Source organism: Psittacula echo (assembly GCF_963264785.1).
Source record: "Psittacula echo genome assembly, chromosome: 5".
Lineage (NCBI taxonomy): Eukaryota > Metazoa > Chordata > Aves > Psittaciformes > Psittacidae > Psittacula > Psittacula echo.
The window spans coordinates 17305493-17333265 of NC_137739.1; the positions used below are offsets into that span (position 1 = coordinate 17305493).

The 27773-nt window shown below is 42.3% G+C and overlaps 1 protein-coding gene across 1 annotated transcript in view; it reads left to right on the plus strand.

The window, feature by feature from the left end:
* Nucleotides 1-27773, plus strand: part of DNAAF8 (dynein axonemal assembly factor 8) — a gene marked incomplete at its 3' end in the record, with an annotated part of 94415 nt that overhangs the window by 14543 nt on the left and 52099 nt on the right. Inside the window, 5 exon segments of the mRNA XM_080618949.1 lie at nucleotides 583-742; nucleotides 16185-16376; nucleotides 18884-19033; nucleotides 24356-24481; nucleotides 24485-24547. Coding sequence (XP_080475075.1) covers nucleotides 583-742; nucleotides 16185-16376; nucleotides 18884-19033; nucleotides 24356-24481; nucleotides 24485-24547 — 691 coding nt within the window.

The following is a 27773-nucleotide window of genomic DNA, read 5'->3' on the forward strand; positions in this document are numbered from 1 at the left end:
TTGTTGCTCTGCAATAGCTTCCAAGGATTTTAATGAATTTCAGTTTTATTGTTGGGGCACCTGGGGCTTGAAGAATTCAGGAGAAATTGAACTTCGTATTTGCTGTGGAAATGGCAGATGAAATCTTTCTGCAGACATCAAAATAGAGAAAGCTGGAAGGTTTTGGGTCGGGGGAATGTGTCACTGTATGACAGCAGATAAGAAAGGAAATAGAGTTGGATGGGGAATTGTATTCAGGGATAAGGTGGGAAACATCATAAACATGCCTCTGCTTAACAGAGTTCTGGTCTCCAAACAGACTGTCACCACTTACCAGAGGTTTGAGGTCTGCTCCTTCACTTTGTTTTTGTGGCTTTTTTTATTTAGAGAGACGATTTTATCCAATGACAAGTTCTTGTATGTGTGTGTCCCCCTGCCAAACACCATAAGCACTTTCTAAACCTGTTTTAGCCTATCATGTCATGATTCACTCTCAAATGTGTGGTATAAATATAAGAAAAAGGAAATGCAAACAGATGAGTAAGGGTGCTTTTTTTCCCCAAGTGAAAAGCTTAAGCAAAGCAGAATCTGTATATTTTTCAGGACAGAAGAAAGTAAAAAAGAGCTATCCCAAAAGGAAGAACAGATGAAAGAGAGACGCAGGAGACACAGATTCCAGGAGCAGCTGGAGAGATTGCAGCCTCAGCAGTCAGTGACTGGAAAGCAGCACATGGCAGAGAATACTCCTGTTTTGTTCCCCATGGTTTGTGGTTTAGTGTAGGACTGTCCTTTTCAGAATGGTCTCCTTACTAAATGCAAGTGTTGATTCTAGGAGCACAAATTGTCATTGCATTATTTAAACTCTTTGTTATGGAGAACCATTACCTGATGACATGAGCAGTCTTACAGCTCTTCTCTCACACTAATATCTTTCTCACCTTTCCTGTACGAGGAGTGCTTTCCATATAGCTGCGCACTAGATTTAACATGTCAGTGTATGCCAGGATTCCTGGCATGCTGAAGTCAGTGAGCTCAGTGTCATCTGCTTCACAAGCACCAGACTTTCACAAACAAGATTAATCATAACCTTTTAGAAAAAATGAGGTTTGTTGTTTTGTTTTGGTTTTGTTTTGTTTTTTTTTTTGTCATACTTCTAAAGCAGAGCTGGGTCTGGTTGTCTGCCCCTAGCAGCTTTATATTTCAGGTTTGTGGGTAGGTTTTGAGGATTCTGAGTTTAATAATAGGTTTTGCTCTTGGCTGATGTCCTGATTAAGGAAGTATGAAATTATCCTGATTTTCTTCCCAGAGCCTAAGATATGGCTCAGAGGACAGGGCTGTTTTTCCTCCTGAGAAGACTTGTATATATAGTCCTAATTCATCCTTGCACTGATCTCACTGAACACAAGGCCAGCTGAGAAGGTAAGAGGAGATGAGAACCTCTGGAGTTCGTCCATGAGTCCACCATAATGATTTATTTGGACCCATAACAGTAACAAAGCTCTTCTGTCAGTACAGAAGTTGAAAGACCTTAGAGCCCTAAACTGGGAGATGGACCATTCACATCAGGATTTTTGGTAAGCAATTGACTGCTGTATTTCTGGAGATTGAAAGCTAATTTTTGTAGCACTGGATTAATTGCTGATGGGCAGCAAAGAACTAACAAACCTAGAGCTGACTCTCCCTCTGCCAACTTGCTCTGGCAAGGCCAGTGCACTGCACAGAGTTCTGCTTTGAAGGTGTAAAGGTCATGAATGTAGTCTTCAGACTTGCTTCAATTTCAGTCTCCTGGGAGGTACCACCAAATAAATTCCAGTTAGCCCTTATTAGGATGCAGGCACATACTTGCTCATTGGAAATACACTTGGGCCTTGCTAACTCATTCCTGACAGTGCATCAAGTGATTGTTGAGTTATTCTGCATCTTGATCATTTCCCACGCTTGCTGTGCTGAAGCCAATGAAATTAAGATGAGGGCTTGGTAATGGGGTTTTCCCTCAAGTAGGGCTCAGGGAACAGCTACACTATAGTCTTGCTGTAACTGACTTGCAGTGTAATGATGCCAATTAATAGATGTAATGATATTCCTGCCAGCTACTCATGGACAGTGGCATAAACCAATCAGCACAGGGCTTACTCAGTGCCTGACATCTCTAGAAACAGCTACCCAGTACCTGAGCTGGCAGCGTGCTGGAGGGAAACCAGCCTGAGCTTATGAGGCACTGTTGGTAGAAACAATATCAGCACAACCCATAATAACTGTGTTCTATGAGCGACTTTGCTCTTAGTTCTTCTTCAGAAATATCCATTATTAAAATTAAGAATGAAAAATGTATCAGCATCATCAAATACAAGTAATTTGTAAGATTACTTGAAATACATCTTGACAGCAGCATTTCTTCTTTGAGTTAGAACAGGTTTTTCTTTTCTTACTTTTTCCCTTTGTTGCTCAGAGGAGCACAGAAAAACTTGAATGTTTTGACATTTAAAACTAAAGAAGCTGTAATTTGGCAGCTGCATCTCAGTGAAAATATCTGATATCTATATATAAACACATATATTCAAAGAACAAGCCACACTTGACAGAGTAGCACGCTTTCAAATTTGTTTTATAAGTCCTTTGTGTTGGCAATGATAGATGTTCAGATCTGGAACACTTGTCATAGTTTCCAGAATTCCTCTGACCATTTATAATGTACATAAATAATTGAATTGAATAATAATCAGAGGGAAAATTTAGAAACTCTGCAATTACTGAGGCTGAGGTGCTGGGAAAGAAAAACAAAGGAAATATAAAAAGCTGCATTAGGGTTGCATTAGCGTTCTTGTCTAAAATTTAAAAGCAGTGACATTCAGATTTAATGCTGGTGAGCTTTTTCTTAACCTAGTTCAGTCAAACTCTGCTCAGCTTCACTCTGGGAAGCACTGATGTAAATGAGAATCAGGTCTGGGAAAACCACTTTCAAACCAGTGCAGGTAACTCAGGAGCCTAAGAACCAGCTTTCAGAGGTATTTCAGGTAAGCCAGCAGAGTGATGATGGGATCCATGCTGTGAGGTCAGGCTGAGTTAATAATTTAGAGTAATATGTACAATCTTTGTTTCAGTATTTGGGCAGAGTAAGCGTTACAGACAAGGGAGACTAAGAAGGAATGCTGCACAGCATGTAAAATGCTTAAATGTAGGATGTGAAATGAAATGGGCTTAATTTGTCATTCATCTTGTGTATTATGACAGAGTAACTTATTACCAATGTTGATTTTTATATTACATTCCCTTTAGATTGGATCTGGGTAATAGTTAATATCCCAGGCTAATGTCTGAGTTTTATGTCAGGGAGCAGCACAAACAGGTTACTCTGTAAGGATAAGACAAGAGAAGACAAGCCAATAGCTGCAGGTGACAGCAAGGCAGGCAGGGACAGAGACCTCACCAGTGAGGCGTACAGTCCCCAAGTACCCTAACAAGAGCAGAGCAGGTTCATTGACAGTCTCCCAATACCCTAACAAGAGCAGAGCAGGTTCATTGACGGTAACCAGTTGGCAAATCTGTAGGAATGAGGTAGGTCCCAAGATCGATGCCAGAAAGTCCATCTGGTGAAGGACTGATCCATTGATGGTCCAGGGTCAGGGTAGGCCAGCACCTCGGTGATCACCCAGGGAGTCTGTAGTGATAAAGCAGGTCTGAAATCAAGCCTCAGGGTCAGATTTGTTAGTTATGGGCAGGGTTCACCTGAGTGACATGAGGTCTGGGAGAGGTACAGCTGTGGTGTAGCTCAAGGTGACACCAAGGGTAAGTGTCTCAGCTTAAATGCAGCTCCCAAGCAAAGGAGAGGGGCCCAGCAGAGGCTTCACACCACTCGTTAGTGATCTCATTTGACATTACTTCTCTGATCTTGTGTCAGAACTGTCCTTGAACACCAACATGTTCTGATACTTCACATCCAACTATGGAATTAATGTACCAGACAGCAACTGGTATTTAACCTTTTCAAGCCTTTTTATTACTGGGACAAAATAGGTATTTTCAACAGGGCTTCAGCTTGCTTTTCTCTTTACTGTTACTGCTCTACTGTGATATGGCAGAACAAGATAAGAAGTTTGAAAGCTGTTTGGAGCCACCTTGCTATCAGTACATTATAAACACTGGTTTATCTACCTTGCACAGCTAAACTGTTTGGAAGATGAATGTGTTGACTCGTACTGAAGTATCTAATTTTTCTTGGCTACACAATCATTTTGGCTTACCTTGTATTGGTAATTATATTACCATGATCATCATCTTGGTGCAGCTTAGCCTTACAGCTGGCTTACAAAACAAAAACATTCAGGCATGCAACAGACTCATTCTAGCTTAACAAATCTGTTATGAGGATACTTTTCCTTCTTATAGACTCTATAACCTTTCTGCCAAAATTGGTAGGATTTTTAGATTAAGATACCATTGACTCAGCTCACTACTATCAGGTAAAATTCTCAACTGAAAGTTTTTCTGCTTGCATTCCCACAAAGCTAACATTACCAATACACTATGTCAAAATCTTCCCTCCCTTATTAGAGCTTTATTCTCACTTAGATCTGATATTGCTCCTGTAGGAAAATCCCTGACGAAATTCCTTGCCATCAGGAGTGGTGCTGAAGCATTTATGTTCTGTGACAGTTACCCTGGATTAGCACAGTGTGATTGAAAGTAGAGGTACATTTCCAAAGCTTGTAGAAGGATTTTAGTTCAATTACTGCTCCCATATGGGTGTGTTTTGTTCTTTTGGGTCTGAGATTTTTTTTGTATATATAGTAGGTGCCTTGATCTGCAGTGTTGTCAGTGAAAAGCTTTTGATTTGTTACCTGTCTGACTAAAATAGGTGCCCATGATTTCCATTACTTCTGTACGGGTGTCTTGATCTCTTTAAGGCAGCATGGGGAATTGCCTTTTTCTGGTATCTTACCTGAGCACAAAGTGTTGCTCATGAGCACTGAGGCCTCCAGGATCCCAACCCAACAGTTTACCAGCTGGACTGCTTGACTTTGGTATTTCACAAACTCCATTGCAGAGCTTCTCACATGAATACACTTAGGTGATGTCCTAAGCAATTTTTAAAAAGTCTCCATTTTTGGTGTTGTGTGGAGAATGCCTAAAGGAAAAAATGGTAAGAAAGTGAAATTCATGTCTTGGTAGAGAGAATGTAGAAAGACCTGGTCTACCAGTTATGAAATAAATAGGGTTTGTGCTAGTTCTGTACTGAAATGCCAATTAATCTTCCACAAAGTGGTGATTATACATCTTTGGAGAAGTGGAGACAAACTGTACAATCTTATTTCAGTCATAATGATCTTGTGGCACAGTAACTGAGTTTTTCTTTATCTGTATTACTCTAAAACTGGTCTTATGAGTATGAATCACCCTCTGACCAAACGTTTTCATATACACTGAACCAACGCCACCGCTATATTTGCACCTGTGTGGATGTAACTGAACCCAGCATTAAGCCCTTGCTGTTATTTTACTATAGCTTAAAAAAAAAAAGCACATTAACTATTAACATTACAAACTGTTTCCTACACTAAATCTTTTTCTGACATCAGAGCTGAATTTGGCTTGTGCTTCATTCCGGAACTGTCTGCAGGGTTGTGGCCGGCAGCAATGTGCCAACCAGCCTGCAGATGGCCCCTGAATCCCTCCCCTGGTTTTTATAGGAAGGGATTTAATAAGTTCCTGAAACAAGATTCAAATCTGTTGTACTTAATGAACCTGCTGCCTCAGTTCAAGAGAGGCTTAAAAATAAACGAAGGCAATTAGAGATGTAGTTAAATTTAGCATGCATAATCAGAAGGCCAAGATTCCTGTTTGTACCACCAGGCCAGTACACAGGGTTCAGAATAGCATGGAAGTTCCCAAGAAAATGTTATTCTAGCACAGGCAACTGGTAGCTGGCCCAGAGCCTGAGTTTCTGGCCTCCTCTTCAGCTTTCCACTTAGTGCCAGCAAAAGTAAATGGGGTATTTGCTGGCACTGTACTTTGTGCTCATGTTGAGTTTAGGTGGTTTGCAGTCTCCTTGGCTGCAGTCAGTGAGCCAGAGGAGCTGAGGCTGCTGCTGCCTCTGCTGAGGCTCAGGAGGGCACAGATCTATCCTAAGGATTTGCCTTAATAGGCAAAGGAGAGAATTTAGGCCTTAAATGTCTGTTGTAAACAACTTCCCTTCGACAGGCAAAGGCTGCTTGCTTGCTCTCCATGTTCTCTGAGCAAGGGATATTAGGGAAGAGAGTGTGCTTTGGCACTGCTAGGGCACAGATTAAATCAAGCCAGGGGCTTTACAGACTGATGGCTCTGCTCACACAACCAGAACAGTTAAAATATGATATACAGTAACCCTGCTTTAATAACCTCTTATCTGCTTCAGTAGGTTTCTCAGCCAAATTGCTGCAGATGTGCTCAGAACCAGGAAACCCACCCTCCATACTGAATGCAACAGGAGCACTAAAAAGCCGTAGAGAAACTTCAATTTAAACTTCCACATGGAGGCCCATTCTGATGGCTTCACAGGGGCTCCCACCTCTCTCCATTGCACTTTCTAGCTGCAGAATAAATTGAACAGTCAAGTCTTTACCAAGAAATTAGTGCTTTCAGTGCTGTTTCTCTGGTTGGAGTTTGAAATGGCTCCAGGAAATGTGAAATATTTAATCTTTTATATTCCTTGGCATATCTTGGAATTGATTAAAATGAGTTTAGGCTTATTCTTAAATATCCTTATGCATGATCTTGACAGATGGGAACATTTGTTGCTGTTGCTTAAGGGAAAGGTTAATATGTGTAAAAAGAATATAGCTTCCAGAATTACATGCATGGACTTGCTGCCAGTAGAGGTGCTAAATACTTCTCCATTCACATAAGCAGGGTGATTCAGAGTAAACTTGAAGACAATAATGTAAATGCTTACAGTCTAAATTCTATTTCTCATTTAGAAGAGGTGGGCAGGAAGACAGAAAACCATTTCTGTACATTTTGTCTCTTTAGGTCTTGCTTTTGCCAGGTCCAGCATTTGTTGCCAGAAGGAATAGCTGCTTTAAGTTTGCAGTGTGTATGAACAAGTGCCAGTCACGTTTAATTATACAGAGAAATGCTTTCTGCTATGAATTTCTCTCTTGAACTCAGAATAGAATTCACAGCTCCTGGCCTTATCTCAGGGCTGTGAGCAGTGATGCTATTTGTAGATGAAAGGAGACTGGATCTGTCCCTTTGTTTTTTGAGGTGGTGTACGTGCTTGTATGACACAGCCATGCTGCTGTTAAAGAAACTATATAATTTCAGATGCATTCTGAGTTTTTCTCATGCGTTCTTGGTTAGCATTACTTTAGGTTGCACTGTAGTTCCAAATCTTAACACACAAGGGAATAAGCTTGGTCACAACTTGTAAACACATTATTACACAAATAATAATTATGGAAGCATTATTCTTAGTGGCAGGGAATGGAATTCTAGGCTTTATCTGAGATTATGGAGCGCAGTTATTTGTATTTTAAAAGCATAGAGCTCTGTCCAGCTCTGTGGCAAGCACCCAGAGCCCCTGCAAGCTTCGATGGATGTTGTAAGAACTTAGCAGCTCCCAGAATCACTAAACCCCATATTTACTGCCTTGGAGAGTTCACAGATCTGGAGGGTTATCTGCTTAGTATTTTGCAGCTGGATGCAAGATCACAGAGCCTGTGTGGCAACCTGGACGCAATCCGTTTCTAAACTGGAAGCCAGTAGTTTGAAAAACAATCTACTTGAGCTCTGGTGAAACTTCCTGGTGCAGCAGCTAAGTATAGTTTGCTCCTCCACAGCCCCCATTTTATTCTCTTGGGGGATTTCCGTAGAGTGTCAGGGGAAATACATGAAAAGACAAATAGATGAAAGGCTAGAAAAAAATAAGGCTTTACCCAAGTTGATAAGTATCTGGGGAATCTCCTGGAGTATCAAACTAGAGTCATTTCAATAGTATTTGAAGCCAGATAGAAGCATGTGCCAAACACCAGCGAGATTTCAGATGGCTGAGGGCCAATTCCATGCTCTATTGCAGCATTTCAAAGTGACCATGTACAATTTCCTCCCCTGCTGTGGCTCTGGAAATGATGGCATGTTTTCTTTGTGAGGCAGTTTGAAATCTTTTGGAGAATAATGCTATGGAAAATACTGGTGCTGCTGTTGGGGTTTAGAGATACTGGTTCAGGAGGATAAAGAATGGGAACAGAAATGAATGTTGAAAGTTTCTTGATAATCTTATACTCTTTTTCAGAGTGTTTTACATGCTTTTGATAATTATTCCAGCTAGACAGGGACAAGGATAAAAAAATATTATCCTCACTTGAAAGTCTCACAGAGAAATACTCCATCCCAGAGCCAGGACTGAGGCACAATTTCCTGATTCCCAATCTTGTGCTAGCATGAAATGTGTAAGTAATTAAACTTCTTTTACTTATTTCAGCTGCTGCTTGTTAACCAGGAGTAGAAACTCATTAGAGGAAGAACTTTTTGTTACATGTGCTCAGCCCACCAGCACAATGAGTCTGGGAACCCTTCAGAGCCTCTCTGAGTGTTCCTGTGTGTAAACACCAATCACGGAGAAGGCACTTCTCATTTTTAATGATTATGTCTCAAAAAGCAAACAAAATCAAAGAGGATTCAGTGCTGCTTGGATTGAAATTCCAGTGCAGTTGTCAGAGCAGTTCTTCACCTTAGAACTTGAGCCTTTGGCAGGAAATTTTTCCACTTCTAAAAAAATAAACAAGAAACTGTATGTACCAGTTACTTGATACCAGTTACTTGTGCCATTGGACATTTTTAGCTGCACTCAGATGTATGGTGCTGAATGGCCTCAATTTACACTTATTTTCCTGAATACATTTAAGTGAAAATACCCATTTTCAAGCACTTTTGGTTATTAGCATGCTTCACAACAGCATGAACGTTGTATTCTAATGAACATTATAATTATGTTGGTCCTTAGTCATCTGAAAGTTGGGCTGGTATTTGATGTACACTCCTGTGTGGCTTTAAATAGTAATTAAAACATCGTATGACTTAATGAAGTAAATTGGGAGCAGTTCTATGAAGGAAGTCATTGTTACTTTAGCTGTGCTTGCCTGTCAGTGCTGAACTGATGCATTTTTGTTTTTCATTCATAGTTATGGTACAGTGAAGCCAGGCAGACTAGAAAGACGCTGTCCAAAAAAGAGCATTAGCTCCTTGTGTGTAACTTTCTGATAGTAATAACATGAGAGCACAGAGCAGGATGTCATGGTAAGGTAAATGAGCATGTGCAAAACGAACAGTACTGTGTGTTCACAGCAGGAGTACTGGCAGGACAAGCAAAAGTGAGCAGGATAGGACAAGGAGCACACTCTAGGGGATGAGATTCTTCTGATTCAGGAGGAAATATTTCACTGTAGAATAAATGGATGTTGAATTTTTGGCTAAAACTACCTTTTTCCCATGTGATCCTGAGTGATCCCACAGTGTCTCTCTGCTAACATATCCTATGGGCCAGACCCTTGACTTTCATAGAATCATAAAATGGTTTGGGTTGGAAAGGACCTTAAGATTATGTAGTTCCAACCCCTCACCCTAGACCAAGGCTCTGTCCAACCTGGCCTTGAACACTGTCAGGGATGGAGCATTCACAGAACTTCCTTGGGCAGCCTGTTCCAGTGCCTCACCATCCTCACAGGAAAGAACTTCCTTATATCTAACCTGAACTTCCCCTGTTTTAGTTTGAACCCATTGCCCCTTGTCCTGCCACTACAGTCTGTGATGAAGAGTCCCTCCCCAGCATCCTTGTAGGCCCCCTTCAGATACTGGAAGGCTGCTATAAGGTCTCCATGCAGCCTTCTCCTTCTCTTCTCCAGGCTGAACTATCCCAACTTTCTCAGCCTGTCTTCATATGGGAAGTGCGCCAGCCGTCTGATCATCCTTGTGGCCTCCTCTGGATTTGCTCCAACAGCTCCATGACCTTCCAACATTGAGGACACCAGAAATGCACACAGTGCTGCAAGTGAGGTCTCACGAGAGCAGAGGGGCAGGATCACCTCCTTCAACCTGCTGGTCATGTTCCTTTTGATGCAGCCCAGGATATAGTTGGCTTTTTGGTCTTGTGAGCGCACACTGAAGCCGGCTCATGTTCATTTTCCCATCCAACACCCCCAAGTCCTTCTCTGGAGGGCTGCTCTGAATCTCTTCTCCACAACCTGTAGCTGTGCCTGGGATTGCCCTGACCCAGGTGTAGGACCTTGCACTTCGCTTGGTTGATCTTCATGAGGTTGGCATTGGCCACCTCTCAAGCATGTTCAGGTCCCTCTGGATCTCATTCTTTCCTTCCAGCGCATCAACCGAACCACACAGCTTGGTGTCATCAGGGAGTTTGCTCAGGGCACGCTCAATCCCACTGTCCATGTAGCCGACAAAGATGTTAAACAGGATCAGTCCCAGCACTAACCCCTGAGGGACACCTCTTGTTACTGGTCTCCAAGTGGGCACTGAGCTCTTGACTGCAACTCTTTGTGGGCAGCCACATCCAGCCAATTCCATACATCAAATTTATGTCCCTCCAGAGACAAGGATGTCATCTGGGACAGTTTCAAATGCTTTGCATAAGTCCAGGTAGATGACATCAACTATTTTGCCCCTATCCACTCTCATGGAATGAGGGGTTATGCATCTCTCTGACAGCACAGATGAGTCATTAATTCTAGTGAAGTGATTCAGAATTCCTTTAATGCAGGCTGATGCAGAAGTGGTATGGAACACTAATTCACATTACACCACATCTCTTGCTGGTCTTCATTTGTGTTGAGAGAGACTATGGATGGGATTTCTGTAAGAATGCTGACATGTCCTGAGCCAAAAATGTAGCCAATCCTAGCTATCGCTAGCTCTGCTAGTCTTATTGTGGTCATAAAGCTACTTTAAAACGCACTTGGGGTTGCCCTGCTCAGCTGGCAGTGACCTGCAAAAGTATATAAAGTACATTTTCTGCCCTTGGTTCCTGTGCAAAACAGAGCTCAGTTCTTTTCTGTGCCTCACATCTGGACCACACTCCTATAGCCAGTAATTTCTGGTGACAAGCTGACATTTCTCTTTGACACTTGCCCTCTTTATACTCCAGCAGAGACACTGTCTGGCTTTAGCACATTCATGCTGCCAGAGATGGAAAAGTGATTTCTTTTGGATCAGGAGAGGTTATAGTCTTCCTGCCCAAGACTAAGAATAACTGTCCAGAGTAAGAAGATAACTTCCAGCAAACAAATCTTCTTTATTTTATTTTATTTCTTTTTTAACCTAAACTCCCGTGATATATTATGTCCTAACTGAACTGGAGAACTATAGCCATCAGAGCCAATAATGCTCCCATTATGCAGCTCTTTGAATTCCTGCAGTCTTACTTTGGCAGAGTTATCTGCTTTGGGGGCTCATAAGTCCAGAATTTTAGCAATCTGAAGCTCAGTTCAGAGCAGAACATTTCAGTAACAACTTACCACCCTCATAGTTTTCAGATCTATAACCTCAGGACGTTTGATACTCAGCCATTGGTACAACAGAGAGTGAATCTGGTACAAAAATGCATTAACAGAGTGACCATTCAGACCATTAACATCAATCGTATTCTCCTTTTTGTTATTAAATATTACCTTCCTAATTACATTCTGTAAGTTGCAGGAAGGAAATGCAGATACTTTCCTCATTCTTATCCATTGCTCCCACTTTGCAATGATAAAGCAGATCTTTGGATGGTCTCAGGGTTTATTCCACAATTTAATGTGGAATTTCAAATAATCTAACAGATGGCATTGTCATCATTTTTCCTTCCCCACAGAATGAAAATGAACAAACACTTGACATTTCCAATATGTTTTCATCTACTGCAAGAATTTTTAGAAGCCCTGAAAGAGTGTTATCTTCTTTGCCTTAGATGGACAGGATTGTTAGATGTGTCCTCGCTATCTGCTCTCCTACATTAGCAACACAACTGCATGGAACAGAAATGTAAAACCACAGAAGCAACGTGCTTGCATTTTGCGCCATGAGCTGTGTCCAAAAGGAAGCACAAACATGCAATGCTACAGATAGTTCTGCAGAAGAGTGGAGTATTTTCATTATAGAAATTAGCTGGAGCTGCTGAAGCGCTCAGAAATCAGATCACATTTACAAACCTACAGCAGATGCATCAGTTGGCAAAAGGTTCCTGCAGTCAGTAATTTGCCATTCATCAGGGATTGCCTCTTCAATCTGTGATCCAAGCCAGGGTGCAGATGACACACAAGGATAAATTTAGACATGGCTGAAAACAGTTATTTTGATTAAGTCTCTAGCCAATGACAGTAAGATTCTGCTTGTTCCTCCCTTTTACCCTCACTCACCTCCTCCAGTAAAGGAGGTGGAGATTGTGCTAGTAGAACTTGTCTGCATTTTGCATGTAGTGGATGTTTTGATGTAGTTATCACTGTTTTAGAGTCTGCTCAACATAGAAGGGAATGGCTTTTGATTGAATGTGATACCTTGCTTCAGTGTTAGCATTAGTTTAGTTAGTACTGGTAAAGGTGCTAAGAGGGAAACATCAATGTTTTAACCTGTGAAAGAGAGACTATCTTAAAAATGAAGTAAAATTTTCTTCTCCCTGATCTCTCTTTCTGCTGGGAGAAACCCTCAGGCTGGGTGAGTTGATTCTTGCTGGGACATACTTGCTGCTTTCTTGGGTCCATGTGATGAAATTAACTTTCTAAATGTGTGATGTAGTGTGGTAACTAGGCAGCAATTGATAGCCACTGCTTTCACTCATTATCAGACTCAAACTTTGTTGGATACCAGCAGCAAAGTTGTCACCTGGCCCCTGTGGCTCCTGAGCTGCTACTCAGTCATTTCAGCCTCTAACAGTTTTGATGTTTCCCAGTCGTAGGAACAGGAGTTGTTTGTCTGATCCAGTACACAGGTGTGGTAAAAGCAGTGCCAACTAGGCTCTTAAAAACCACCAACAAAAGCATCATTTAATCCACTTCAGCTATTTTATTGGAAACAGAGTGATGTTAATCCTGTCTGACAAACTTGTATCTGCTAAACACCAGCTTGCTGTGATCATAAGCAGCTCTGGTTTTTCAAAAGAAATAATAATATGAAGGTGAAATGCCATTTTGTAAATGATTGTACAGATGCCTTGACGTTATAGTGGGGTTCTTACAAACAGTAGCTTCCTTTGAGGCTGTGCCTCTGTGTGTGTAACTTTAAACCCTGCTGTAGCTGAAGGCTAGAATTTGTGGGTATCCTTAAATTGTCTTGCAGTTCCTTTCCCCCCATTTCTTTTTTGGTGTGGATTTGGGTAGAGGTTATTCCTTGGCTCCTTAATGCAGTTACTGCTGCTTGTACTGGTGTTACGTTAGAGCAGAGAAAGGCAGAACTGGGAGTGGAAGACAGAGCTGAAGGGCAGGAGTTGCAATCTGTAAAGTATAATTGCAAAATAAAATAGCAAACAGCTTGGAAAGAGGAAATTTTATCTTATTTACTCTGTGGTAATTGTTGGCACTTGATTACAATCAGCCACAAGCCTGTGTATGATTGATATCACACTAACCAGAGCAACCCAAAATAGCCCAGCATTTGAGTAATTTTAGTCTTTTCATAATCTAATGCTGTCACAAATAAAAGCCAGTGTAGCATGTAGGCAAATTGAACTCTCTTCATAGGTAGACTAGGGTAGATTGGGCAATAGTGTGGGAAGGCGTACTCAGAAAGCACTGAATGTGTCTTACCCAGAATTAGCTCCTTTCTTGCCCATTAAACTTAATATTTCTGAAATTAGTTAAGTGGTTCTATGCCTAGATGCTTGTTGGGGTAAGGAGGCTGACAGATGGAGGAGAGGGAAAAACCAACATTAGTTAAAATCTCACTCGTTCTCAGAAAGAACCTTGATGAGCAAAATTCTTAGCTGGGCTTGGTCAGAAGCCTGTTGAGCCCTCCCTTCCTGCTGGGCCAAGCAAACTTGAAATGAGTTGGAAATTTCCTGCTGAAGCATCAGTAGATACTGGATTAATCTTTAGCTCTTTAGTTCCCTCCTATCATTGATCCCCACAGCCTTGTTGGGAGAAGACGACAGATCCTATCACCAGTACAGGATACAAAAGAGATAATCTTTTCCTGAAATTCACCATGTTCCTTTTAAGGCCCCTTCCTAAGGGAATTACACTGGTAGGCTCAAAGCCTTGATGAATTCAGTGAGCTCCCAGGACTACAGTAACATGAGTAATGCACATTACAGCAGCCAAGAATATGTGTAACTATTTTTCCTTTATTACTAATTGCAGTTTTATTTGGTCATTGCAGGCAGTGCTGTGCTTGTAGCAGGGGTTTCTGCACCAAAACACTGGATGACACCATAGATCTGCTTTTGGCTTTTTAAGAGTACCTTTTGCAAACCATTTTAGGGAATGATCTGTTTAGAGGACAGGCAGAGAACTACAAGCTACATGAGCCTGTCAAGTGGATTAGTCATTAAACACTTTTGTGGATGTTTGAATTCAGAATTAAAGTGGATTAGTGGATTTAGCTTTCAAAGTAAATTCAGGTAAATCAAATGAAGGTTAATTCAGTGTAAAGGTGTGGGCAGACATCCTCATTAAAGGCTATGTGGAACAACTGAGAACATAACTGCTTAGCTGCTCTTCACCACGCTTCTGCTCCCTTCATGCTCCTTTAGTGTTTCACAGCTCGGCTCACAGAAAGGGGTGCTTGCCAGTCTTACACTATGGTAGGTTATTTTGGATGAATTCTGCTCTGAATACTTTAATGAGCAGTTTAGTCTGGTTGATTGCATTGGCATTTGCAGAGATTGCAGCTGTGTTGCACTTAGCTGACTGCAATGGAGAGCGTGACCCTCAGCTGATACTGTAACAAGTAACCCTGGAAAAGTGAACCCCGTGAACAGCTGTTTGCAAAATGAGCGTGTGTCCATGCCTGTAGAACACATGTACTCAGGATGCCTGCGGAGGCTTGAGGGTCTTAATTGAAGGACCAACTTAAGAAGGATGTGGAGCTGTTGGAGTGACTCCAGCGAAGGCCATGGAGATGCTGGGAGGGCTGGAGCAGCTCTGCTGTGGAAACAGGCTGAAAGAGCTGAGCTTGTTCAGCCTGGAGAAGACTCTGGGGAGACCTTAGAGCAGCTTCAGTGCCTAAAGGGGCTACAAGAAAGCTGAAGAGTGGCTTTGGACAAGGGCCTGTAGAGACAGGACAAGGGGAATGGCTTTAACCTGACAGAGGGGAGATTGAGATGAGCTCTTAGGCAGAAGTTCTTCCCTGTGAGGGTGCTGAGGCACTGGCACAGGTTGCCCAGAGAAGCTGTGGCTGCCCCATCCCTGGCAGTGTTCAAGGCCAGGTTGGACGGGGCTTGGAGCAAGCTGGTCTAGTGGACGGTGTCCCTCCCCATGGCAGAGGGTTGGAACTGGATGAGCTTTAAGGTCTCCTCCCACCCAAACCAGTCTGTGATTCTATGATATGATTCTATGATCATAGCTGTTGAGGAGCAATACACTTGTGCATACTGGAAAATGTGATTTTAAGGTCTAGGTTCTTAACAAAACTGTCAGGGGCAGCACATTGACATACAGCTGCAGCTCCAGCATCACTGGGAGAACAAAAAATATCCCATAAACAATAACCCCATGGGTCAAGCTTGGGGTTGTTTCTTGAAGAATAGGACTCTAAAAGGAGGGAGAATTTGCATCCTAAATAACTATGTATCAATACTAAAGAAAGGAGAAGAGTCCACTTAAATGTACCATTGTGTATGTTAAATGAAGCAGAAAACAATGAAAGTTTTGACACAATCAGCTTCTTTTGAAGGCATTTCACTGATCTTAATAAAAAAAAAAAAAAGAAAAAAACCATGAATCCTAAAGAATACAGATCAAACCTGATCAGGCTATTTTCAGCTGTGACGATGCACTGTTCCATTCACAGAGCAGTGTTTGACTAAAGGAAGTCCCAGGTGAGAGCTCTTCAAGAAGAACTGAAGCGCTCAGAAAGGTGTCACTGATATAATGACCTAGCTTTTACGGCTTGTGCTTCCTCTTTGATAAATGCTTGCTAGGTATTAATTGCCCCTCCTCTGTTGGCGATGGATGTAATTCATTCACGATGATGCATATAGTTCCAGTAATCTAAATTACTTCCATTTTCATACTATTTTTTGACAGGAAGCCTCTTACTTGCCAGCTATTGACACATTGCTTAGTCCACACAGTATGAAAAATGAGGTGCTACTTCTGACCTTTCGGCTGTCAAGTTGTGGCCAAGTAGCTACAGATCAGCACAGGGAGCAAGGGCCTGCCGTGGTGCTGAGAGCAGCCAACATCTACCAAGCTCTTGTGACATGGCTGCTCTCTCTGGTGAGTACCTGTGGTGAAATTGCACAAAAAATTCTGCACGATTAAGGCTGTGTTTTGCCCATGTATATTCTGATGAATATATAATAATTCTTGAAATCTCCTTCTTCCAACAGCTGCCAAACAGTGGCTGAACAAAGGGGCAATTATGTTCTAACTCACCTTAAATTCAGTAAATGAGTCTTGCTGAAGTCAGGGGGGCTGGATTGTGCCTGTAGTTCACAAAGAACAGGGCACAAAAAGTAAAACTTTGCTGGGCCAGACTCACAGTGGTCAGAAGGGACTACTGAAGTAGAGGGCTGTGGAAGTGCTATACTTTGTCCTTAGAACAAGAAGCAGATGCACACAAGTGCCTATTTCTTACCACTTGTTCTGGTTAAGAATAGATCCTTTCTGACAGTCAAGAGGTCTGTAAAAAAGTGGTGGTCTATTTCATCTTAATTGTCCTTTGGATCACGTATTTTTCTCCTCTAAAGGAACCACCTATTCCTCACTCTTCCCATCCACCCCATATTAGCCTTTTCCCCTAGGAAGAACAGGGTATGTGTATTTCTCCTCCTGCACGTTGTTCTCATTCTTTTTCCCTGGTTAAAGATCTTGGAATACCAATCCCAACCTGTGCACTCCAGGTAGGTTTCACCCTGAGCAGACAAGGCTTTTAAATCACTCAAACTCCACTTAAACAGTATTAATTGTTAAGGATGCTCTCACTTCCATCAAAACATTGCTAACATTCTTTTATGTTAGCTCAGTACTAACGAAAATCATCACTTCAGCAGCACTAGAGTCTGAATCTTCCATTCAGAAACTAGTCAGCTCATGACCAGATGCAGCGTAAGTTTTCTTCCCTAGTATTATTCCCATTTAAACCTGAGCTCTGACTTGTAGCAGCTTTTTCCAAGGGCATCTCATCTTCCAGGGCTCAGCGTCACTCTACTGAGACTGCAGGGTCAAATGTTGTAATGGACTTTGTGCCCAGGAGAAACCAGGCTAAACTCCACTGATTTATTTCAGAGAGGTTCTCAAACAGCTGTTGGGTAGCAATGAAAAGGTCTTTAATTGAAAGAAGTGGAAAGGTTGAGGCATATTTATCCCAAATTCTCATCTGGTCACAATTCATGCCCCTCCACTGATTCACTGGCCTCCAGGCTTGTGTAAATCAGCATATCTATTGATTTAATTGGAGATGTGCTGATATCTGTCAGTTGAGAGCATGACTTTCCCGATGGGACCATACCCCAGTGCCGGAACTGCTGTGGGATTTCCTATGTGAAATCAGTGTTCAAAGTAGTCAAGGACTTGGTAGTGCTATTTTGAGTCGTACAGCTGATCTATGCAGCAGTTTGAGTGTCCAGTCGGGCCCTAATGGGAGAACATATTTCTGAAGGCATTTATCTCGCTGTAAATAGTTTTGGTTTATATATATGGTAAAAAGCAGAGCTGTTAATCTATCATGACCATGGTGATGGTATAGACCATGAGAACAAGACATAGTGGTTTCTGTATTCACCAGAACCCAAGGAAGGAATTGCATTCCTGTAATTCAAACATACCGTCTCTGCCTCGCATTATGGCTGCTACTCCTTTCTCATGGCTTTGCCAGTTGCCTTAGTCTGACATTCCCATAGCCTTCTGCCCTCTTTCACCTGCTCCACAGGTTTCAGGATGCTTTGCAGTACCACAGTGCCTTCCCAGACCATTTCAATTACCATTTCTGCCTCTCTTCTGCCCAGTAATAAATTTTCTCATGTATTCTCTATGGTAAAACTCATTATGTTTCAGCCTTATGAGCCAAACAGTGGTCTGTCCTGCTCAAACCCTATCTCTGGAACGAAAGTGATATTCATGATAAAAGATGTCCTGTAATCATTTTGGGGTTGGCAGAGGTTGCTTTTTACCCTTATTGTTTTGGGTCTATATTGGAAAATAGAATGTTTGCCTCCCACACACGCCTCAGTCTAAGACGTGTATTTGCTGGAGAGGGATAGATGGGGTTTTGGCTATTAGTGATCACTAAAAGGGAAGACCAAGGCTTTTTCAGGAAGCCTGTACCAGCTACCCAGAATAGCATAACCACTTAGCATTGATTTTTGAACTGAGATTGGCTCAATCTCATTACCATTAATAAAGGCAGCACATGGTGCCACTGTGACAAGAACATGAAGTGCAGCGTTGACAGGGACTGTTCCCATTTCTTGCTGGAATAGAGAACTAATGCAAATTCTGACTTTCACATAGCGAAACTGGTGGAAGTCAGAGTTTGCAAGTCCACACTGACAAAATAAATCCTATGACTTATCAAACCCTACATGCTATTCCTATTTAATTTGGACTTCATTGATTTTCTTACGGGCTAAATCACAGTTAATCCACAAATTGAACATGAGTATTCCTTGAATTATTGTACATTATGGGGGTCTACTCAAAAGCAACAGAGCAAGATAAAGGGTTATTTTGAGTTTCTAAATCCAGCCATCTAAAAATGAAATTATGTTCAAATGGGTTTACAGGTGCCTTCTGTGAAAATGGAAGATGGACCCAAAGCTCTGTTTGAGGTGATAGGGCTGCAGCAGGCCTGGGGAGAGGGTGGCTTGGCCCTACATGTAGCAGCAGCAGATGAGTCTTCAGCCCGGAACAGCACTGAGATCCAGAAGATAAAAGTGAGTAGCAGTGTTTACACTTGCTAGTCATGCACAACATCCACAGACAGTGACCACTGGTTTTCACTATGGCCCAGGCTTGGCTATTGGCTTGGCCAATTCAAACTCCAGTTTCAGTGAGCCAGTACAGAGCATGAGTGCTGCTCTGAATTAGACTGAGGAAAGAGCTCAGTACTGTGGGAGCTGAATGACTGCTTCCAGCTGATTGCCAACTCAAGCTGTCCTCAATTACGCTGAATTTAGATTTAGTGCAGATGAGAAGCCAGCTCTCTGTGGTGTGGGTTTTTTGTCTCTACTGCTCATTAGCTGGTAAGGCACTCTTGAAGGCTATAACCCCATGGTGCAGAAATTTAACTGGATTCAGAGGAGGTGTATCTTTGGCATGTGTTATAGGCTTTCTTTTTTCCTCTTCTATTTCAACTATGTGAAGTTCCAGAGGGAATATTGTCTTGCTTTTTGACTCCCAGGAGTCGTGGCCCAGAGGCAGGATCTTAGACTCTGTTCCCTCAGCTCTGGTAGACTGCAGAGTCTGTGCTGTGTGATAGAATGCCAGTCTGAGAGGTGTAGCACACAACTGATAATCCAACACATATAGGTGTAATGAAGGGGATGATATGAACTCATATCCTGAAAACAGCAGAGCTGTGAAATAGCAGCTCTGGGCTCTAGTTTGTCGGTTCTTTTGTTTCACAGAGCAAATGTCCTTTTTTTGGAGGCAGTTTTTTAGGTATTATTGCTACTGCTTCCTGGTATAAATGCCTATCCTACCTATGCAGAATAGCTGACTTGCTGGAAAATGTACGCAGCTACATTTGGGGAGCAGCAATCCTTGTGTTCTCCAGATCCCCAGATCTCCTGTGCTGGCCCTGCACTCTGTTGAAGCTGGTGAGTTTCTCTCAGGTGGCTCAAAATAATACTTGGGGCTTTAGTGAGCTGGTAGTAGGTTTTTCTACACTACTTTTGCTTGCTTCACCCCTGGTAATGTTAGCAGAAGTGTGGCAGTGGATGTGCTCATTCTCTACTCTTCCTCTGTGCTGAGAAGACACAATAGCAGGTGGTCTTAGGGAGGCCCAGGTATCTGAGTCGTACCTGCTGGACACACCATGTGAAGTTTAAATGGCAGAAAAGGTGTACAGATGGTTTAAAAACGTCCTTAAGCTTCCCCTACTTGGCTGCAGCAAACATTCTTTGCTTGCAGCTGCTTTGCCTGTGAGCAGTAAAGATTACATTGCCCATAATGTATCATAAAGCCTGGAGTATGACAGCTGTGGCTCCAGTGCTCCTGCAAGGAAATGATTGATGCTGGCAACAAATGTCATGATTAACACACCACCAAAAATCCCAACCCCAAAACAGTAAGCAACCTTGCCATTAGTGTTTGAGGACTTGGCAGCAGGAGCAGCAGGGCTAATGATACTAAGGATCAAGAACAGGAGTAAGCCCTAGGACAAATGCTTAATGCTGATTTCTGTGTAAAGCAACTGAATTCATGATGTTTGCTGTATGGAGCAAAGAAAACGGAGGAGGAGAGACTGACCTGCCTTCTGTTCATGTGCCTTGTTACTCTCTGGTGGTTTCAGCTGAGGTGTTGGCCATATCAAAATTATTGAGCACTAACTATGCTCAAAGTACATACCCAGTGTTATGCAATTAATGAACAAACTTTTGAAGCTATGGGCTCTGGATGCTCTGAACATTTGGTTGGAGCAGGGATGTGTTGTATCACAGTTTGGTGGAACAAGCTGTACAGAGCTTCCAGTCCATGTATAAATTGTAAATGCTATTCTGGTGCCTCATTTACAGTTCCTGATACTGCTTGAGTTCAGCTAGTATGTACAGGAGTAGACATCCAAGGCATTTAGACAGTGTTCCTCAAAGTAGGACTGTGTGTAATTGAGGTTTCCTCTCATTAGAGGCTCTACTGTAGCAATGGCTTTTGACAGTTTTGCTTTCCAGAGGCATTTGTAAAGCTGCTGCTTTCCCTAGCAGAGATTAAGCTGATAGGAACAACATGAGTTTTTGAGAAATTCAGCTGCAGCAGACACCAGGGAAGCAACAGCAAGTAGTCCTGTCTCTCCATTCCTCCCTCGGCAGTTTCAACTATTGCTGGAGAAAAACTGCTGGTGATTGATTTTATTCTTCACACTTAAGTCTTCAGGCTCTCGTTGTACTGTTATCATAGAGGTTTTTAACGACTGAATCTGGTAACAAAATTTGCTGTGGCAGGTTCTTGTTCTAGTTGTCTCCTAGGAGCGTGAAGAGCACCACTTACCATGGTTTACCTTCAAAATAAGGCTCAGTTTCCAGGTGGTTTTGTTGCACCTCTTTGCTGTAAGAAAGTAGGGCAATCTTAGTCTTTCTTTGGGTTCTATAAAAGAAGCCATACCAAGTAGTGTAAATGTTAACCAGAAGCATTATGACAAATTGATATTTTAATGTTCTCGATGTGTAGAGTCCAGAGTATATTATTCAGTGCCAAAGATGGGTATGTATAAGACTACACAAACTATTAGGTCCAATTTGTGCCTGCTTGATGCTAACATAGAAATGTCTGTCTCTGTGTATCTGTACTCATATCCTGTAATAGCAAAATGACAGTTGGCCATGGATTTTCTTCACATTGTTATATGACTGTGAGTTTTGCAGCGGACATTGGATTGCTGGTCTAAGAGCCTAAGGCCCTATCAGTATCAACAAGGCAAGGTTTGCCTTTCCCCAGCTTGTCCCCTGTTAATTCCTGACCCTGCTGCGATTGAACATGCTGAGTGCATTTCTTACTTTTTGGCTTTGATGTTATTTGATGTTGGCTTGTTGCCTGCTGTAGAGTCACACTCTAATGCTGGGATGCAGTTCATCACCAAGAACAGGACCAAAGCAGCTGCAGGTGTCATGGTACTACAGGTTGTTGCTAGGATATTTTTCTTGGTTTAGTTTGCTTGGGTTCCCCCTCTCCCCAGGTTGTTATTAACTGGAGCTGAGCTGTATTCCAGACCTCTAAGCCATCAACTTTTTATTTACTGGACTGTCATCTGTGTGTCTTTTATTGTTTGTCACATTTTATTCCTCTCTCCCAAGGTCTAATAGTTATGAATACAAATCTAATAATGGTTTCTCAAGACAAAAGCTCCTGTTCTTACCAGATCAATAAGACTTATTCAACTAGGAAGGCATCTATCTCTGTATCTAGTGGTTTTGCTATGTTTCCTCCCATCTTTGTCAGGTTTTTGTGGTTTAGTCTGGGTTGTTTTATTTCTGTCCTCTGTCGTGGTTTAAGCCAGTTGGCAAGTCAGCCACGCAGTTTCTACTCTCCCCCCCACCCCCGGAGGGATAGGGAGGAGAATTGAAAGAAAGTAACTCTCATGGGTTGAGATAAAAACAGTCCAGTAACTAAGGTATAACACAAAACCACTACTGCTAGCACCAATAATAATAATGATAAGAGAAATAACAAGGGAAGAGAATACGATACCACCTGCCGAAAACGAGCCTGACAGAGCAGAGAACGTCCCCTTCCGGGAAACTCCCAGTTACATCCCCCAGGCATGACATGCTGTGGTATGGAGTACCTCTTTGGCTAGTTTGGGTCAGGTGTCCTGTCTCTGCTTCCTTCCGGCTTCTCCTCCTCCCTGGCAGAGCATGAGACTCACAAAGTCCTTGGTCAGAGTAAACATTCTGACCAGCAACTGAAAACATCAGCTTTATCAGTATTATTCCCAGGCCAAAAGTCAAAACCACAGTGTTGCACCAGCTACTAAGAAGAAGAAAAACTGACTGCTGCTGCTGAACCCAGGACATCCTCCAACCAACCAATAGAAGTGAAGCAAATTCAAACATCCTTGCATGGTTTAAGTTCTTGACTTACTGTCAGAACAAATGCTCTTACAGTCCTCTTTTGTAACTCTTGCATGCCGACAGACAAGCTGCAGTTACAGCCTGTCTGATGGGAATTAGATTTGTACGGAGTATGCTTTCTAAGAATCTACTAAGCATTCCCAATTAGGCACACCAGCACCCTGCAGAGCAGCATGATTCTTGTCTGTATGATTCAATCACACAGTGATTCTGTGGTGGCTCAGAGTCATAGAATCCCAGACTGGTTTGGGTTGGAAGCGACCTTAAAGCTTATCCAGTTCCAACCTCATACCATGGTCAGGGACACCTTTAGGTGTTCCTGCTCTGGCAGGGGGATTGGACTAGATGATCTTTGAGGTCCCTTCCAATCTCTAACATACTGTGATACTGTGATACCTTCTGCGATCTCTCGCAATCTCTTTCATTAGATATGGGGGGCTTTGGGTCCTTTCCAGGCTTGAGCTCCACTTTCTAGGTGTGATAATACCTGTTGTAGAAAAGATGCTTTGCATGGCTGTTGATTCTGTTAATTTCTAATTGGGTCTCATTGAGGTCACCAGTTTTGTTCTGTGAAAGTCCTACTAATTAAGAACCAATCTGGAAGAAAAAGGGACTTAGAAGGGAAGTTCAGTGATGGGAAACTGTAATATAACAGTGCAGTGCAATGTTAATGTAACAATATTAATATTAGTCTTAATCTTTAAAAAAATCTTGAAATTAATAAAGCTTTTTATTTATATCCCTATGAAGCCCTTTACAAATTAATGTCTCATTGTACTGTGCTGGTTTATGGTCCTGTTTATGGCATTTCCTTCTTCATTAGGTGTGGTATGTAATGTGCTTTGGAGTAATATTTGTGGGCTGACGAGTATCGTGAGCCAGCTATTTTACACCAGTGTCTTGCAACAAGGTGCTATTAACTCGACAGTCACCATCTGTGGTGGAGCTTTATAGCTGAGCAGTCTGAGTGCGTTGAGTGCTCTGGAGGAAGGGCAGTGCTGCTGATCTCCCCCTTGCACTCACTAAGAGATGCTTTGTTTGAGTCATTTCTACATGAAGGCATGTCCCCAATCCATGGGGTGAGCCCTTCCGCACAGCCAAAGGGTATAACTGGCTGTTACAGACAGCATTTGCTCTCCAGTCCCATCTGCTTGGTCAGGAGCCCCAACAGTGGCAGGACCTTCAGTTGTGTCTTTGAGCTTGGGAGTAGAGACCTTATGGGTGATAAATAGGACCCAGTATCATGGAAAGAGCATGCTTTCTGTGAGTGAAGGAACAGGTCTAGGTTCTGGTTGTGTGATATGATGGTTTGGGAAGCTAATCTAGGGCTTTGCTTTGCAGAATCTGAAGTGCAGGTGTGTGAAGTGCGAGGCAGGGCTGGCTGCTGACAAAGCTGCTATGGGTGCATGGTACAGGACAGAAAGTTCCTGAGACCATGATCAGTGCTTTGTAACTATTGACTTTTTGCAGACTAGAGATGATCTACAAGAAATATTCATTTTTTACCAGAAGATTTCTTCATTTCTAGCCTGTACATGGCTTCCAGGGGTTACCTGGTGGAGGGCAGAACTGGCTGATCACTTCCAAAACCAGCTATGACCTCTTCCTGCAATTCCCTCTGTCCTGCTCAGTCATGTCACTGGTATTAATCCTGATCCTCTGGTAGTGTATAGAAATGCTTGGACTTCTGGCAGTTATTTTTTTCCCCTCATTAGGTCCAGTAAAAGTTGTTTTTCTTCTAGTGCTAAGAGGTATTCTCATTTCCTTTAGCTGATGATTTAAACAGTTTGAAAACAATGCTTTAAGCCTAGATTTCCACTTCAGTGTATGAGATTACAAAGACATAGCACCTCTTAAAATCAAGTATTAGAATCATGTGCCTGCCTAGATACGTCTGCAAGAACATTCACCTCGTGCTGTCTGTAAGGAGAACTACAATTCACTTACTCGCTTCTCTCAGGTTTGCAAGGGCTCCATAACAAATGTTCAAGTAAACACAATGTTACAGGAATTCATTATACTTATTGGGGGGAGTTTATTTCTTGAGGGCATCCATCTTTGCCTTTAGGCCTTTAACAGCCAATCCTACCTCAGTGTGAATATTTAGACAAGGTTTTCACAGAAGCACTTCATATGACCTGAAGTTCCTTAGCTTTTGGGGGAATGTTCTACCTATTTCTTTCCCATATCATCACTAGCTTTTGGACAATCATGGTCTTTTCCCAATATTTCTAAATCAACAAAAACCTTGAGACACAATTCCAGGGAATGGTGAAGACCCCAATTCTGATTCACAATGAAAATCTTTCTGCACTTTTTACCAGATTTGGGAATTACTATTAGTCTGTGAGTATCAATGCCATGAAAGCTTAGGGGCTTAGCAGTGCACTTAGCAATTTGCCTAAAGGTTTATCCCACTTTCATGGAGGAAAAGGAGGCTTAATGTTGTTGATTTGCAGTCCCTGTAGCTTTCAAGTAGAAGCAAGTGCTGTAAAGCAGGCTGATGTACTTGTAGAAGATAAATCTGCCCTATGCTTTTAAGGCATAAAATAAGGCATCATTTAAAACAGTCAGGGCTTTTATGCAAATCCCTTATTAGGGGAATTATAAATCATTAGAAATTGAACAGTTAGATAGCAGACACTTTCTGGGGGTGGATCTCTGCCTTGATGCCATAGAAAAACTGAAGTCAATTTAAAGACCACATTCCCTTCCTAAGTTTAAATGCTGTGTGCCACCCAGGTTCCCAGGCCTGAATGACACCAAGGCCACTATGTAGCATGGCTTTTTAACAGCTGTGTCTTGCAGTTAAACAGAGAGGCTGATTCCTCCAAGCCAGGCTCAATGAGCCAGGCTCTCAGCAGGCAGCAGCAAACCGTGCATCTTTACAAAGCTGTGCCAACTGAGAATGTTCCCAAATGTCATTAAAATACAACCAAAAAGCACCACAGAGAAAACTCAGTGCTGTATTCCTCTAACTTCATTGGCTTGAAGATTTTGTACAAGGCCAGTGATCCCTGCTTGCTTTTTAGATATTTATTAGATATATTTAGATATTTAGATATTGATTTTGAGGTGGTGTATACAAAACTAAGTAGACCAAAGATCCTACAACTACATATTGAAAAAGCATGCAGGGAATACCTGGTACTGCTTCAGGTAGCTTACAGTCTGAGACAGAGATTCTGACATGTTGATGGCACAAATGGGTAGGAGTGGAGGGAGAGGAACGTCAGGTAAAATTGCTGCCTGCTTGTGTACTGACTAGCTCTGTGAATGATTTTATGAGCAATTTTATGTTAGCAGTAACTGTAATAACCTCTAAGCACATTGTTAGTGCAGGAGTCAATGTCTTGTTTTCACTCAGCTGATCTGTTGTGTTTTCAGTGTGTTCTGAACTACAAACAGTTGCTTTTCTCTGACTGTTTTTCTCTGAGGCTTTCTTATTAATACTATGCATACAGATTATTAACCTGCTAATACGAAGAGTAACTCATTAAAACCCCAGGTTAGGTTAGGAGTGACATAATCCCTGTGGAAGTCATTAACTGCAATGTCCCTTGTCAGCAAAAAGAGGATTTCTTCATTTTAGCATAGAAGTACTTTCTCCTGCTAAGCCTTACGATGCAAGCATTAATCTTAGGGATACAGACAACATACGTACGCAGTGTTGATGCTGCTTTTCCTCTGCATGTTTGTTCCATTTCAACCTGGATTTCTCTTGCTCTCTATCAGTTGTTCTGGACACTGGGACATTTGCCCGAAGGGTGCAATCCCTGATGCTCACCACCTTTTGGTCACCTTCCATAGCGTCTCCTTGAACTCCCAACCTATGCAGGTGCCTGCCAGGACAGAGTCAGGGCATGGCAGTGTTGGATGGGTGATTGCATTAGGGAGGTTTCAAGGAAGAAGAGGAACCTCCATCTTTAAGTCAAGGGGAACGAGATGTGTTCCTTCTAGTTCCAGAAAAATGTTTTTGTTGCACCTCATGGTGCTTAGGTCTCTCTTGCTGCTCCTTTAGCTAGTTTCCCTGCTGACTCCTGCACAAGGGTTGTGTTTTCTCCTTTGAGGCAATGGTACTGATTAAAGGCAGGTCTACACAAAGTTCCGTCCTCCCTTTTCACTTGAGCAAAGCTCAGTTTTATTTGTTCATTAGTGCAGTTTTGGCTAAGCTTATTATTATAGATAATTCCAGAACTGGGTCCAGGGAGCTAAATTTACCCCAGTGATGTTACTCAAAGCTGCCAACACTTCCAAATGGCACAGACTGAACTGACAGGAAATTTGATGTATGGAAGTAGACTCAGAGAAAGTACAGCAGTTGTTTCATGTTGTATTGCCGGCTTTTGGGATTTCCCTGCTAGAGAATTGATGGCAACTCGATTACCAGAGGAGCTCTACACCTACACACAAGCTTTGAAAGTTGCAAACCTTTTTCCAAAGACTAAAATAACCACATAGCAGAGGAGCAATGCACTCCTGGTGCAATTAGACTCTTCCCTGCTGTGGAAAAGCAGCCTCAGTTGCATCATATGTTGCTTTGTGCACTTTTGGGCAACTAATTCAGGTGTGTGGTGGCCCTAACTCTGTGGATAGTCTCTGAAGTGGGAGTGAAAGGTATTTCCAGAGAATCTTTGAGCTGTGAGTCTGTGTTTTACCATGGGCTCAGCAGAAGACCAAGCTTCAGAGTCTGAATGCTCTGTTATTTTACCGACAAGTGTCATGGCCTTAGCCCTGCTGAGTGGCTTCAGCATCTTTCACTGTCTTTTACTATAACTTCTTTTACCTTCAGTGCTAATGAGAGGCTTGCTCAGAGAACTGCTGCTTACTACCACCACAGCTTCTCACCCAGCTCACTTCAGGCCCTTGACTGTGCGGGCATTGCCTT